Source organism: Myripristis murdjan, chromosome 5 (genome assembly GCF_902150065.1).
Source record: "Myripristis murdjan chromosome 5, fMyrMur1.1, whole genome shotgun sequence".
In the NCBI taxonomy this organism is placed as follows: domain Eukaryota; kingdom Metazoa; phylum Chordata; class Actinopteri; order Holocentriformes; family Holocentridae; genus Myripristis; species Myripristis murdjan.
The window spans coordinates 21,829,365-21,845,789 of record NC_043984.1 but is presented as its reverse complement, the minus strand read 5'-3'; the positions used below and the strand labels follow the sequence as shown (position 1 = coordinate 21,845,789).

Genomic DNA, 16,425 nt, shown 5'->3' with positions numbered 1-16,425 from the left:
AATATAAAAGAATTTATCAATTGTCTTTCCACTCATGTAATTTATGTACTTATTTGTCCGTGTGGTTTGTTGTATGTTGGCCAAACCAAACGCAATCTAAAGTTGAGGATTGCAGAGCACAAAGCGGCCATTAGAAATAACAACCTGGATTATGCTATCGCCAGACACAACAAAGAAAAAAATCATGGTTCTGCAGCTTCTCTCAGATTCATTGGAATAGAAAGACTATCGCCTAATCCAAGAGGGGGCAACATTATCAAACAGCTCCTGAGAAGGGAAGCTTTTTGGATCAATGAACTATTTACTGTCGAACCGTTCGGTATGAATGATTCACATGACTTGACTTGTTTTCTTTAAGAGATAAATTTGCGGGATATATTTTACTTTTGTCATATTTTTGTGCTACATGAGAGATGTGTATTGTATTTCTAAATATGAGGTCTCTAGCTTATATAGTGCTTCCTAGTACTCTTTCATATTTCTATTCTATTTCCTTGCCTAATATATCATTGATGGTTTCTATGTAAATATTTTTCTAGGTTGTGTAACTTTACAATTTGGTTAATATTTTTCTGCTTCTTGCTTGTTGTTCCAACACAGTGTATTAGACCCTGCATTTTCCCCGGTACACTGATGTGTTTTTTTGCCTGAGTCGGGCTTTAACAGTGAAATTGGTCAGGTGACCCACAAGCATTTAAAAAACACACCGGGAAATGATCAGGCCAGATTTGAGGTGAACCTGAAGACGCTGAGGCGAAACGCGCTGTTCCCTCTAAATAAAGTGTTAAAGTAAAGTTTGAGTCAGTGTGCGGAGGATCTGTTTGTATGAGTTTATCGCTAGTTCCTGCTGCCTTCCAGCACCTGACGACCTGTGGCTGTGCGAGGAGTTTGCACTGATTAAAAAATTATGATGTATTGATATACCTAAGATCATAAACCCATCCAAACCCCCCAAAAACTGTTAGTTACACCTCTTTTTGTCCAGGCTCCACCCATTGTGTGTCCTGGCCATTTTAACACACATAGACCATTACATTACGAGATCTTGAGCCAGCACACTTAAGTGTTACTGCTAATAAGATTGTCCAAAATTACAAGCAATCTGTTTAGCTGGATTATTCATATAGAAAGATGTAATTTTGTAAAATTGCATGCATTCATAGATGTTGCTGATTTTGCTTGAATTTGTATTGATTGTTACAATTGGAAAATCAGTTTCCTGGAAGGTCTGATAAGGGCATGTGTGTGTAAGCCTCGATTGCTGTGAGCTAAGGTGAAGTCATCCTGCCTCCTTCGTGTTTATAAGCAGATTCACCCAGGTTAGTTTTTGTGAATCTGTTATGCATAGCCTTAGTAGAACATGACCCATTTCTCCTAAATGAACTTGCTTCCTCCACTTTGCCTTACATGTGCAAGATTTTAACCACCAAACCCCACTTTTCACATGTGCTGCACTTCAATTCTGTGGTTACTATTGTGTCAAGTGTAGTGGACCTGTCTACCTAGACACAGTCACATGCACACACGCTGCACCTGATGACTCATTTCCATGACAGTGAACTCAGCATGTGCTACCAATAAAATATAGAGGCCTTCTGAGGAAACAAAAATGCTTCTTAGAATATCTCACTTGAACACAAAGAAAGTTAAAGATCTAGCATATCAGCTTTCCTGCCCTATGACACTGCAGATATTGGATAAGTCAGCTGACCTATTTCCCCTATATAACATTTCACCCATACAGTGTGGAGATCAGGAAGAGTGCTAAAAGAATATGAAATAGAATACCAAAGTCATTAGAGGAGGAAAGTGGGTACATAATTGCTGGTTAGCCAGCGGTTTTGAAATAAAAGTCCAGTTAGAAAATACACAGGGCTAATCTGGGCTTCATATACACTCTTAAGTCATTGAAGGTTGAAAACAATCTACCATTACTGCAGTCCAGATATGTTTCAAGAGTGGAATCAGTCCTGGGTTGGCCTATGTGATGTGACAATAAATATGAACTTAGGATTTGTAGATCTCCTTGTTGTCTTCCATAGCAACAAAAATGTTAAAAATAGTCCTTTAAGACATGCATATAACAGAAGTATATAACAGAAGATGCCATGTAGACATGTAGAAGTAGTGGTATTCATCATAAAGCTGTCAACCTGATGTAAATTTTGGGATGCTCTGTGTGTCAACGTTTTCTAGTTTTCTAGCCATAAATCTGTAATAAATATTATTTTTTTAGGTGTCTATGTATGTATGTATGTATGTATTTTATTGTATAAGGGTAAAAACATTATGATCCAATCATAGCTATTCCCATGCATATTTATGTCTCATAAGTTGTTGCATTAATTTTTGAGTTGATGCTGTTTGCTACACAGATTTGGTGCAAACATGACAATTTTTGACCATGTGAGAATTAATAGCTATAGTCAAAAATCCCATTAGGACACCAGGACCTTGAAGAACACCACAGAAAAATTCATGGTGCGATTTTGATATCAAAACTTTTGACATTTGGAGATTTCTGCTCATAAAAGCCCTCTTTTAGTTAATACACCAAGAAAACCACACATTTTCTGAATGCCCTAGGTCTGTAGTTTGTGGTCGTAGAGTTTCATGATGCCGTGATTATCACAATGGGTCATTTTATACAGTGATGTCAAATTTCAAACCCAACCTAATGTTGTTTTCTAGCAGGAATATAACAGTGGTCAGTGTCGTATGTTTACATCCTGTGGACTTGGCCATGGGGGAAAATCATGGTAGAGTGGTTAAAATGTTCAAATGTTGTGACCCATTATTACTAAAGCAGATTGAAATATGGTTTAATATGGAACAGATGGAAGTAACTTGTTGAAAAAGATATGTGTAGGTCGGCAGCAACAGCACAGTCATGAAACACCTGCCACTCTGACATGGTGTTAGAGTGAAGTGGTGCAGTGCAGCTTGACTGTTTCATTAAAGTCACTGCTGCTGGATAAAATTACTTAAAACTACCAGCTTATCCTCATCCAGTCAAGCTCATGTATCTGATCAAAGTAAGTCTAATACTGTGACTTTAGGCAAAAAATTGTAACCCCTAGTAGTCTAAATTGTACAGTAATGCCAGCAATCCTATTGTTAGAATATTGTTAGAATGCCTCAGTAATATATAATTTTGTTGCACTTCATAACAAATTACAGACATGATCTATCTTCCATTTTTCATATTGAATAATCACACATGAATATTACTGAAAATTATTAATTAACAGTGTTTGGCAATAAATACATAAATAAATATAAAAATATATACATGCACACACAGTCCTTTGAACTGTGAATTTGTCACATTGTATTTTATTTGTCTTTTTTACTGTTCATGTACAGTTGATGGGATTTTTTTCTCCTAATTAAAGGGGCAAATGAGTTTGACCAGATAGGGGAAACACTGTTACAATTTATAGTAGCTTATGCGTCCTCAGATGCCCCTGTACCACGTCAGCCCACACAAATTCAAATAAAAAGAATGTATTGTCAGTTACTTGTAGTTTTTTATTACTTCAATTTTATTTATTTATTCATTACTTGGGCTGGGATTTTGTCCCCCTATTTGCCTCACAAATAAGTCATATTAAGCCCTTGAGAATAGCGAGTGTGTAGAGAAGTGTGGAGAGAAGGACAACTTAAGCTCAACAAGGATTGTTTTGTACAATTTGAATGAAACGCATGAGCTGCTTTTTCTCCCTTCTGTTCATATGGAGTTCTTTATGTGGGTTGTTGATGTTACAGCTGTCTGCAGTATCTTATAAAAGTGTTGCACTGTACAGTTGCCAGGGACTGTGATGTGGGAGGAGCAGGCGCCACACTGTAAGCAAGATGTGAAAAGATGTAGGCTGAAAATGTGAAAGGGTGTAACCGAGAGCTGTGACACTATAAGATGTAGTGCCCTTAAACATTGGTGATTATTTTGATTAGCATGGGAGTTTAAGTATGTATGTAATCTGTGGACATTTCTAGAAACAGTGAGACTGAGGGAGGGAGAGTCTGTGGCTGCAAGAGAAAGAACACAAGTTTCTCTCTACCTTCAACCACATAAGCAGAACATTATGCACCTCTCAGGCCACAGTGATGCAGCAATCAGCAGAACCGTATCTGAGGATGGTTTCTCACCTTGCACATTCTTTTAATATCAGAATGTGATTGCACTAATGTCTTTTTCTCAGTATGCAGATTGTTTCCGCCTGGTGAATATGTGTTGATTGATTTTGAGAACTTTTAAGTGTGCTGTGGTTTGGCAGGGCTGTCCCATGAGTCGAAGACTGCAGCTCCTGTTATTCCAGCACCTATACGCCCAGAGAATTGTATAGTCTATGCGGCACGTTTAGTCAAACATGCACACGAATTGGCATAGATGATTGCACCTGAAACTCCGCTGACAGTCATACTGAGGAAATGCATGAAATGAAACTGGTAATCATGGTTTTAGAGTAACTTAAGAAGAATTTTCTCATACTTAATAGAATTCTGTTAACATTCATTTACTTTATACAGAAGTGGAAAGTTGGCCTTTGTTGTTGTTTCATCATTTTTCTATTACTGTTGCTTTTCATGTGTAACTAGCAGCACACCTATATTCATTTTGTACCAGTGTTTGGTTTTGGACTTGCATGTGATACCCATATGAGTACTTGATGTTTACATGTTATCCGGACATTTTCTGTCCAGATGTGAGGTTGAAAATTTTCTATATGGTATGATGTAATCAAATTACAGTTTTGCATTTCATAGTATGCCATATGTAAAGGTCACTTTAGCTTTGGTAGGTAGTAAGTAAAAAGATAACCTTTCAAAACAGTAAGCTGCAACATGCTTTACAAATAAAAAATGATGAGAAAGCAATGAATTAGGGCTGTAGTCAACCAGAGAAAATCTTGGTCTACTAAAGTCCTGAAATTTCGACCAAAAGTCGACTAATCAGGCAGCAGCGGGAATACAAAAAAAAAAAAAAAAAAACTACTAGTAGTCTACCTGGTAGCCTTGTCCGCCTAAATGAATTATAAATAAACATAAACAACAAGTATTTGCAGTATATTAAATCGTTTTTGACCTAATTATTTTGCACTGGATTACCATACTTGCCAACTCACCCGATTCACGCGGGAGACTCCCAATTTTTAACCCTCCATGTAAATCTCCTGTAATTTACATGCCCCAATTTTGTTTTTTAATAATAATGAGAAATGCACAATAACAAAGGTTTTATTTTGAAAGCTGAGACTGGAAGCTGCCGCAGCTCCGTTAGTTAACAGAAGCTGAAACACACGGCGAAATGTTTTTAACTGTAAATAAAAGTGCACATTTTCCAGCCTGTGTCAGACAATGCCGAGTTTACTAATTATTAAAAACCTGGATGTGTTGTAAATCTTAACCTGCTCGGCAGGCACTAATATCCCCGCACATCTTTTGCTGCTCCCCACCACAAACATCTCCCGGATTTTACTACTCAAATGTTGTCAGGTTTGTGAATGACACACTGGAGTCGGTCGGCTCTGACAGCATTGCATCACGTGCACCTACGCAATATCATAGCCTATGATTTCCGTTTATGTCAAGCTGCCGTTGTCGTGGGTGTGTGCGCCTGCAGTTATAAAACGATTAGACTAAAACGTTGAAATATGACAATTCTGATATGTTTATACTCAAAACTGACGGAGCAACCTAACGCTATTCAGGCCTACTGGCCTACCTGTTTGTCTCTGCCAGTGGGTTGGGCTAATCCAAAACTGTGAAAACAAGGGGGGTGTTCTGAAGACAGACTGTTACCTGTGAAACAGGGTGTTATGAAAACACCCCCATTAGCACTTAGTGCTTTACTCCTGATAAAATTAACACGGCAAATAATCGACCAAGAACGTATCGACCAATAAATCGACCAGTCGACTAACAGACTACAGCCCTACAATGAATTGCATGAGACAAAATAATGCACACACAAAATAAAGGAATCATAGCATGAGTAAGTAAATGCCAGTGAAATTCAATCTTTATGATGAACTTTTCAAAGTGGTTCTAGAGGAGGACTGAACCAGACAACTTCCATTGCAGTCCAGTGTCTGGATGAATGCATGATATAGATCATGACAGATGCTGTATAACTGTGAAGAAAGGCTCTCATCGCCATGATGCCAAAATAAATTTATTAAATTAACGGTAATGTTTTGATAAAGTGATTAAAAAGTTATATATGTGTGTGTGTGTGTGTGTGTGTGTGTGTGTGTGTGTGTGTGTGTATATATATATATATATATATATATACAGTACAGGCCAAAAGTTTGGACACACCTTCTCATTCAATGCGTTTTCTTTATTTTCATGACTATTTACATTGTAGATTCTAACTGAAGGAATCAAAACTATGAATGAACACATGTGGAGTTATGTACTTGACAAAAAAAGGTGAAATAACTGAAAACATGTTTTATATTCTAGTTTCTTCAAAAAAGCCACCCTTTGCTCTGATTACTGCTTTGCACACTCTTGGCATTCTCTCGATGAGCTTCAAGAGGTAGTCACCTGAAATGGTTTTCCAACAGTCTTGAAGGAGTTCCCAGAGGTGTTTAGCACTTGTTGGCCTCTTTGCCTTCACTCTGCGGTCCAGCTCACACCAAACCATCTCGATTGGGTTCACGTCCGGTGACTGTGGAGGCCAGGTCATCTGCCACAGCACTCCATCACTCTCCTTCTTGGTCAAATAGCCCTTACACAGCCTGGAGGTGTTTTTGGGCTCATTGTCCTGTTGAAAAATAAATGATCGTCCAACTAAACGCAAACCGGGTGGGATGGCATGTCGCTGCAGGATGCTGTGGTAGCCATGCTGGTTCAGTGTGCCTTCAATTTTGAATAAATCCCCAACAGTGTCACCAGCAAAACACCCCCACACCATCACACCTCCTCCTCCATGCTTCACAGTGGGAACCAGGCATGTGGAATCCATCCGTTCACCTTTTCTGCGTCTCACAAAGACACGGCGGTTGGAACCAAAGATGTCAAATTTGGACTCATCAGACCAAAGCACAGATTTCCACTGGTCTAATGTCCATTCCTTGTGTTTCTTGGCCCAAACAAATCTCTTCTGCTTGTTGCCTCTCCTTAGCAGTGGTTTCCTAGCAGCTATTTGACCATGAAGGCCTGATTGGTGCAGTCTCCTCTTAACAGTTGTTCTAGAGATGGGTCTGCTGCTAGAACTCTGTGTGGCATTTATCTGGTCTCTGATCTGAGCTGCTGTCAACTTGCGATTTCTGAGGCTGGTGACTCGGATGAACTTGTCCTCAGAAGCAGAGGTGACTCTTGGTCTTCCTTTCCTGGGTCGGTCCTCATGTGTGCCACTTTCGTTGTAGCGCTTGATGGTTTTTGCGACTCCACTTGGGGACACATTTAAAGTTTTTGCAATTTTCCGGACTGACTGACCTTCATTTCTTAAAGTAATGATGGCCACTCGTTTTTCTTTAGTTAGCTGATTGGTTCTTGCCATAATATGAATTTTAACAGTTGTCCAATAGGGCTGTTGGCTGTGTAGTAACCTGCACAACACAACTGATGGTCCCAACCCCATTGATAAAGCAAGAAATTCCACTAATTAACCCTGATAAGGCACACCTGTGAAGTGAAAACCATTTCAGGTGACTACCTCTTGAAGCTCATCGAGAGAATGCCAAGAGTGTGCAAAGCAGTAATCAGAGCAAAGGGTGGCTTTTTTGAAGAAACTAGAATATAAAACATGTTTTCAGTTATTTCACCTTTTTTTGTTAAGTACATAACTCCACGTGTTTATTCATAGTTTTGATGCCTTCAGTGAGAATCTACAATGTAAATAGTCATGAAAATAAAGAAAACGCATTGAATGAGAAGGTGTGTCCAAACTTTTGGCCTGTACTGTGTATATATATATATATATGTATATATATATATATATATATGTGTGTGTGTGTGTGTGTGTGTGTGTGTGTGTGTGTGTGTGTGTGCGTGTGTGTGTGTGTGTGTATATATATATTTTTTTCTTTTTTTTTTTTTCTAAGATAGTACTTGAGACAAGAAATGAAGGTTCTCCCTGCTGTGCTTATTTGTGATTCTGTCTGCATGTTGCTGTTGCTGATATGTATGCCACTTGTGCCATTGAGTTTTTGTTTACAGGATACAGTGTATATCTTGCCCATGACGTAGTTTAGACTCTTCTTACAATCCACCCCCCAGTTGCGATGGAGTATGATTTGATTCAACACAATGCACTTTGATGCAATATAACAATGCAAAGGAATGATGCTATGCATGTCAGTGAGTTTGATTATTTATTAACCAAATAAGGGTGTACTTGCACATGACTAGTTTCACAGGTCACGTACAAGTGTTATCTATGTGTTGACAGTACAGTACACTTTTATAACACCTGGCTCATAATAAAGAATGGTCAAGATTAACAGCAGTGAGGCATAGTGCAATATAGAAAAACTACTTCCAGGCAATAGATGTGCTTATCACTCTTTCAGCAGTAGTAGGCCTGTCACAATAACACATTTTGCTGTGCGCTTAATTCCATCAAAAATTATTGCGATAAGTGATAATATTGCATAAATTGTGCTTTTAAGACCATTTTTATTTTTGTTGTAATTTTGACATTTTCAGACCATTCTTTAAACTTATATTATGATAATAAAGGCATAATGATCCAATTACACCCTTTTGAAGAGAAATAAACATTTATTCAACAACAATATTTAAAAATGTAAACAAGAAAAATTAAATATCCAAAATAAATAAGATGTAAAAATACCAAAATAAATAAATAAAGACCTTATGAATACAAAAAAAAAAGACCAACTGGCCCTGATAACAAAAAAATGCACTACAATTTTAAAAAAAAATAAATAAATTTAAAAAAACGACCAAAAATGTTGAAATGGACTCTCAGTATCTTATCAAAAATTGCACTTGAATAAAAACCAAAAACAATATAAAAAATAGACTTTTTCTCTATTAAGAAAAAAACACTCAAAAACTACACACAACCAAAACCACGAATAAAATGGATGATAAAGTCTTTGTAATCAATACTTAGATAAATATTAAACAGTAGCAGAGAGGTATAGAGACTAACATTCCTTAACAGTCAACACTTCCAACACTTCCCTTTGCATCTTGGCTTATTGTTTTTTTTTCTTAACTGGGAAAACTGTGCAGGCTGGTTGTGCTTTAGCTGTGCACTGAAGCTGCTCGTATTCCCTCTTTTAGTTTGGACAGTTTTAAAACAAACGCAGCACACTGGCTCATCCAGGTTACTGGGCTCCCCTCTCTCATTTGCTTCGAATCCAGAACATTCCCACACTGGGGCTGCTGTGTTTGGTTTGGGAAGAAGTTCTATCTCGTTCTCGTTCGTTCTTTTCTCCGCCTCGTCTCTACCTCACAAAGATCACACTCTGTGTGTGTGTGTGTGTGTAGCCCATGTCCCCACCCCCCCCCCACACAAAGACACTCGATGACAAGAGCGTCCCCTCCGTTCATTACCCTGATGAACCAACTCACCTCGCTGACAAACGACATACGACAGTGAATGCTCTTGTCGTCTGCTCTCTTTGGTAGAGAGAGACGAGGAAAACAAACACGCATGAACGTGGCAAATAATCACAGTCAGAAAAGTTACCGACTTCATTTAAATTTACCGTGCAATTAACCGACTTATCTCATATCGCGACAGGCCTAAGCAGTAGGTATGCTAACTCACCACTCTTGGGGAAGCCCAAGAGTGAATCCAAACATGAGGCAGGGAAGGCCAGGGCACTGGCAAATGCCTCCACATCCACACCATGTCACAGTCTCAAGTGTGTAATAACATTAGTTGTGCTGCCTATGTACTTTGCAGCAGCATGGCACATTTTGAAAATTGCATTTGATTTGTCAAGTTGTCCATCTCTCTTGCAAAATCTGTAGTGTTTCCAAACTATCGATTTTTAGTTCACTGTTTTTTCTGCCTCAGCCATCCTCAATGCATATGATTTTTTTTGTCATGCCCCAAGCCCATGCTGCTCAGCAGCAGTCTAGCATGTTTAGTATGAACAGCACATACAGGTATCTAATACCACAACATTGTCGTTCCATGAGAAAACAAAAAATCAGAAGCCTGTGACTCACAGGCTGAGAGTCAACATGTCGCCGGTTGGCACCATCGGTCGTGACATCACAATGACATGCGTTTCCCAGGCAGTGACCCATACTTTGGAACAGAACTGCTGAGCCTCTCAGGTGGAAATTATTACTTATTTCGAAATACATGCTTTTTATTTGGTAAGATGTTGTAATAAAGCTGGGCCTTTTTGACTGTGAAAAGTTTTAAAAACCTCATTGCTTCCTTATACAAACCACAGTGAATGCCTCGGTCTTAAAGAGTTACATAATGCAGTCATATGATCCCTCCATACAACATATATCATGTCGTATCATATCATGCTATTAATATATTATTAATTATAATAATTAATGATTAGTGCCATCTGTAGTCTTAGTGCCTTTAATTACTTTCAATTGAATTGCATGCATGCAGTGGAATACACAGTGTCATTTTCTGCAATTTTTGTTTCTTTTATGAATGAATGAAGCTGAATGGGCTTATTGAGAAAGAATGGGCTCAGTTTCCGCTGTCTGTCTGCTTTCTTGTGACCACAACCCATCCGCATGTTTATCTTCCTTACCCTGCCTACAGAGCAATCACGTATGATGGTTTCCATCAGAGTGCAGGCATTATTCAGTACCATCTCAATGCAAAACAAATCTAGCATACTCAAGGTATTTTTCACCTATAGCAACAGTGTAGGTGCTCACTCTGTGCCCTTTTTTGACTCAAAGATGTGCTTAAATATTCAGCATTTAGATCATTAAAAGTGTTATTGATAAGTAATGAATACATTATATCAGATTTGTAATAACTTTAAGTGCCTGATCCACATATTGATGTTTTCCAGTATGGATGGAGGAGAACTGTTCAGTCAAATCCAGGACAGAGGAGACCAGGCCTTCACAGAGAGAGGTAATTAGCCTATATTGACTTATAGCACTTTATGTAGTACTGCTATATCTTTTTGTGTGATTATACAGCATGCTCTGATATAGCAGGTGCTAACATAAATGTATACATGCATCTACTCATACAAGTGGCACACATTTACAACAGCTAAATGTAGTTATTACTTCTAAGTCCCACAAGCCTTAACCAACCCCATTTGTGACATGCACATTTGCATCTGCAGCTCCTTGTGCAAAGACAGCATGTAGCCTCCCATGGTGTATACTTGTCATGGCTTGACCCAAATTGTTTTTTGAAGTGCATCCTCTAAACTCACTTTGCCAACATTTGTAGAGCACTGTGAATCCAGACATTTTCAGACCATCTACACCCAACTCAACAACTCTTAGTATGCCACAAGTTACACGCCGAAAGTTTGAATCATACTTTACATGTCTGTTAATATATATTTTTTGTCTCTTTATTGTTAGAGGCATCTGAAATCATGCGGAGCATAGGAGAGGCCATCCAGTTCCTGCATGCAGTCAACATTGCACACAGAGATGTCAAGGTTTGTGTGATACAACAGGTCACCTACAGCATATGAAAAAACGAGCCATCTTTGAGTTGTAATTTTTTTAATATGCTGGTTAAGACTTGTCATTTCTCTACTGTTGGTAGAGAAATTTAATGTAATCAAAGAGAGCATTTCAAAAGACCACTTCCAAACCTGCTGTAACTAACAGGGTACCCCTTGTTTTTTCCACCTTTGACTTCTTCTCCGCAGCCAGAGAATCTACTGTATTCCTCTAAGAAGCTAAGTGCACAGCTGAAACTCACAGACTTTGGCTTTGCCAAGGAGACCACCTCACATAACTCTTTAGCCACTCCTTGTTATACACCCTACTATGTGGGTAAGGATCTGTTTAAACCCCCATCCCTCACACACACACACACACACACACACACACACACACACGCACACACGCACTTGTCCCTGTCCTTGCTTATCAAGATGCAGTTTGAATCAACTGATACCACAATACTTATTTACCATCTCTCCCCTCTGTCACTTACTTCCCCTTATCTCTTTTTTTTTTTTCTCTCTCTCTGCAGCTCCAGAGGTTCTCGGTCCAGAGAAATACGACAAGTCATGTGACATGTGGTCATTGGGTGTCATTATGTATATCCTGTAAGTCAGCCTTACTTTTCTCCCTCCCCCCTCACCTATATGTTGTCATTATTTAATGTGTGTAACATCTAATTTTACCTTCACTGTTCCTGACCAGGTTATGTGGGTACCCTCCATTTTATTCCAACCATGGCCTCGCCATCTCTCCTGGAATGAAGAGAAGAATCAGGATGGGCCAATATGAGTTTCCAAACCCTGAATGGTCTGATGTATCAGAGGAAGGTGGGCGTGTGAAACTAAACTGGCCTGACTGTTGGTGTGGTAGCACAAATTCAGAGAGATTGACTATGTTTACATGCACACCATATTCCAGTCATATTGCAGTTATTTTAACAAACTGTAATTGTGATCATATTTGCGATTTCAATGGGAGTGATCATTTTTGCACCATAATTTTCATTTAAACTGGAAAAACTAGTAAAAAGAGAATGATGTGATTTTTGCTGGGTTGTGCACTAGGGGTGGGACTTGTGTACACGGTTAGCCAATCATAAACGTTTAGGAAAAACATTAACCGCATACACGTTTTTTTCATCATGTGAGTCACGAGCACGATGGCATCCACCAAAAATACAAGCACTGTTTTGGCTGTTTGTTTGAAAGAAACATAAGTGGAAACACTGTCAAGTGTACACTGTGTCACGCTGAATTAGCCTTTAAGGGTAGCAGCACAGGCTCAATGGTAAACCACCTGCAGTGGAAACCCCCGAATAGCCTGGGGACAGAGCCCGGCATCAGTGCAGCTGCGAGTGGAGGACGACAACAGCACGCTAGCATTAAGGATTTCATATCCAGAAAATGTGACAAGCCAAGAAGCGAAGCAGTTAACAACTTAATTGCGGAAATGGTCGCCCTCGACATGCAGCCTGTGACTGTCGACAGCAGAGAGCAGCATCCATGAAAATATACCACATGTGGAGTCCATGGAAAATTCCTCACTGGGGCAAAAATATATAAAGATCTTGTCTTGAATTATCTATATACTAGCGTAATACAAGCAATATGAAATGATGTTATATAAAAGTAACTGGTTTTGAAACTCCTGTAAGCACAGTTGACATAATATGTCCCCTAAGCGTTAGAAAGAGGCCACCTTCCCAGTCTTGCTGTTGTCGCTTATTAATAAAGTGAAACTAGTAGAACCGTTAAAACCATCATAGTGCTATCAGTATTCCCATTCACCACAACAGAAACTATGTGGTGTGTCTCATTCCTAAGAAATATGCTGGTTTTAATTACCATGTGTCATCTTTACCACACACCTGCCATGGCCAGTCATCTCTAGCTGTATATTGCGTGTGGGTGACTTTTTGGTCAGACAAAAGGCTGCGTCAGTTTTGACTACAATAAATTAAAGTCTCCGTTCATAAGCTTGTTTTTTTTTTTTTTTTATCAATATGAAAAGGTGTGATGTTTCCTTACTTGACTTGAAATTCAGGAAAACATAATTTACAGCTAGCAAGCTACATTTTTGACTGAAAGATAGATTTTTAAGCTTCTGTGTAGAGGTCCCATTGATATAAACAGAATTACAAGTTAGTTTGTCTGTTCTTATTTTTATGTACTAGGAAAATTGAAATTTCAGGATAATCTTGTATTTAATTCACCTAAGCCGCTTTCTCACTCCATAAATGTGCAGATTTACCAGGTGAATTTTCATGCAGTCTTTTCTCCCTGTTTTTTTGCATTGTGGTTCATTCATCTAAACTGATTCATTTTCTAATTTTTGATTTTTAGTGTACTTAGCAGTTTCATTGTAAAATGTCTTTAATTTGCCCCTATGCACCAGGATTTCACTTTGTATAAGTTAAGGTTGTTGAAAAATTGGTGAATTAGTCGAGCGATTAGTCGATTAGTTTCTTTTTAAGGATTTAAACAGTAACATCTGTTTGTTTGTTTGCTTGTTTATAGCTAAACAACTGATTAGGACTCTCCTTAAGACTGAGCCGACACAGAGGATGACCATCACAGAGTTCATGAATCATCCATGGATCAATGTAAGCACATACCATCCCTTTGTCTAGCTCACCTTTTGTCCTGTGAACCCCAGTGATTCTGGCCCTACAGTGCAGCATGTCTGAAGGACATGTTTGCTTGTAACTCTGTTTGTGTTGTATTGCTGTATTTGTCCTGGACAGGTCTTTCTTGAGAATGAGACCCCGTGTCTCAATGGTATTGCTTGTGTAAATGCAGGTTAAATTAACATAAATAAATAAATGATTTAGATGTTTTTGTATTTCCCCATAAAGCAGTCAATGGAGGTTCCGCAGACCCCGCTCCACACTAGTCGTGTGCTGAAGGAGGAGAAGGACACATGGGAGGAGGTCAAGGTTAGACTGCTGCCTGTCTTTTTCTCCAGCAGGCTTATAATGTTTGACACAGTTATCTGGTAAAACAGGAGAACCTGTTATGATGTTTGGCCACAGCAAGTGGTCTAATGAGTTTCCTCTCGCATTTTTTTCAGGGGGAAATGACCAGTGCCTTGGCAACAATGAGGGTTGATTACGAGCAAATCAAGATCAAGAACATTGAGGATTCGACCAATCCACTGCTAATGAAGAGGAGGAAGAAAGCAATGGCGGGCACACAGCCTCCTGCCCACTGAAAAATGCACGCATGCACACACATACACACACACAGGTTGTGAAAAGGAAGCAATAATTGTCGACAAATGGGAGTCGCGTTGCATGGATATTCTCAGTGTTTTATTTTTAATGACAAGTTCTAATGTTTTGTAGGAGTTCTTGTTTTTATTACTCAACCATTTTAATGAACCCACCACTCTGCTGTGACAGAGAGGATGTTAATCTGTGTTTTTACACCAGTCCAGAGATTATGAATTATACGAAAGGAGAGGAGAGAAACATCAAGATCTCTCTCCTCTCCTTTCCCACATATCAGGTCATAGTCAGAGGGGCTTGAATGTTGGATTAGAACATGAAGCCTTAGAATTAGCAGTACTTCTCTTCCACCCTTCAGCCCCGTTCAAGCCCCTAAACCTGTGAATGTTAAATTAAATGGCTAAATCCCAAATATAAAGCAAGGGAAAGATGTTTCTATTTCATACATGCAAAGTAAGCAAATGTATTTTTTGAACTGACAAGTGGAATGTAAGGACTCTGTCCCTGACTGTTGGAGTTAGCTGGAAATAGATATTAATATCAATACTTTCTGTGCCAGGGACTGGTATTGTCTGTCAGATTCAGTTTGTCTCCAGTGAATGTTAACCAGAGGGCTATGCACTCTCACAATGGCCATGTCCCATCCTCACCCATGGCCCCTCTCTCCTACCTTAATCCACATAGCATGGTTCAGGTGCAACATTTTAGAGCAGAGAATAAAGCAGTGTTTCAAATTGAACCTGGCAAATCTTTCTCCTGCACATAGCTCACAGGAGAGTAGGAGCTGTACAGATACTGTATTTTTTTTTGGGGGGGGGGGGGACTTTACAAGCATGTTAGCGCAGGCCTTATTCATTGTTGCTGTGATGTAAAGCAACAAAGGACTTTTAACCCCCACCCTTTGGTTCAGATTTTTACCAATGTCGTGCTTTAGAATTTGTAACATTGCCACATTTCGTCTCAGATTAATCCTATGCAGATGTGTTTGTCAGTTTCAGTTTCTTTTAGGACCCTGTTTTTGTAATGTTTTGATTTTCTGTTTGCAGATGTTGTGTTGGAGAGTTGTTTAGCAACAATAGGATGTGTATGTGTGTGTTAATGTAAGCAGCAGCAGCACCTACTAGGGAACACATGCGTCTACCTAATTAGTGAAGCTCCTGAGGTCCGACTGTAATGACGATCCCTGATTTGTGTTGGTGGCACCTGCTCCGCTGCAACTCAGAGTCAGAGGAGCTTAATGGGACTGTGAACTAATGTGGTATGATGCCTGTGTTTTCCAGTGTTTTTTTTTTTTTTTTTGGTAGAGACCAGCACCTCCACACTTCCTGGAGGATTGATAGGAAGTAGTAAATACTTACAGGCTGCTCTCCTTTATGGAGTAGACCATGACTTACCACCAGCAATCAGTGATCACACTCTGAATGGGTGTGACAATGGCTTCCTTTGTAATGTTCTGCTGACACCCTGACACAGCAGAACACCTCCCAGCACACCTGGGATCATGGGAGATTATTCTCTTTGTTTATGTTGTCATTGAGTTTAGTTCACTTCACTTCACTTTGTAAAATCACATCCACATTTCC

At 39.2% G+C, this 16,425-nt stretch overlaps 1 protein-coding gene across 1 annotated transcript in view; it reads left to right on the top strand.

Annotated features, from left to right (window-relative positions):
• mapkapk2a (MAPK activated protein kinase 2a) overlaps window positions 1–15,921 on the top strand; it is a 36,804-nt gene extending 20,883 nt beyond the window's left edge. The window contains exons 3-10 of the mRNA XM_030052315.1: window positions 10,989–11,053; window positions 11,521–11,600; window positions 11,817–11,943; window positions 12,146–12,221; window positions 12,319–12,443; window positions 14,133–14,218; window positions 14,471–14,551; window positions 14,686–15,921. Of these exons, the coding sequence (XP_029908175.1) occupies window positions 10,989–11,053; window positions 11,521–11,600; window positions 11,817–11,943; window positions 12,146–12,221; window positions 12,319–12,443; window positions 14,133–14,218; window positions 14,471–14,551; window positions 14,686–14,826 (781 nt within the window). The 3' untranslated portion in view covers window positions 14,827–15,921. The remainder of the gene's footprint in view (window positions 1–10,988; window positions 11,054–11,520; window positions 11,601–11,816; window positions 11,944–12,145; window positions 12,222–12,318; window positions 12,444–14,132; window positions 14,219–14,470; window positions 14,552–14,685) is intronic.
• The last annotated feature ends 504 nt before the right edge of the window (window positions 15,922–16,425 follow it).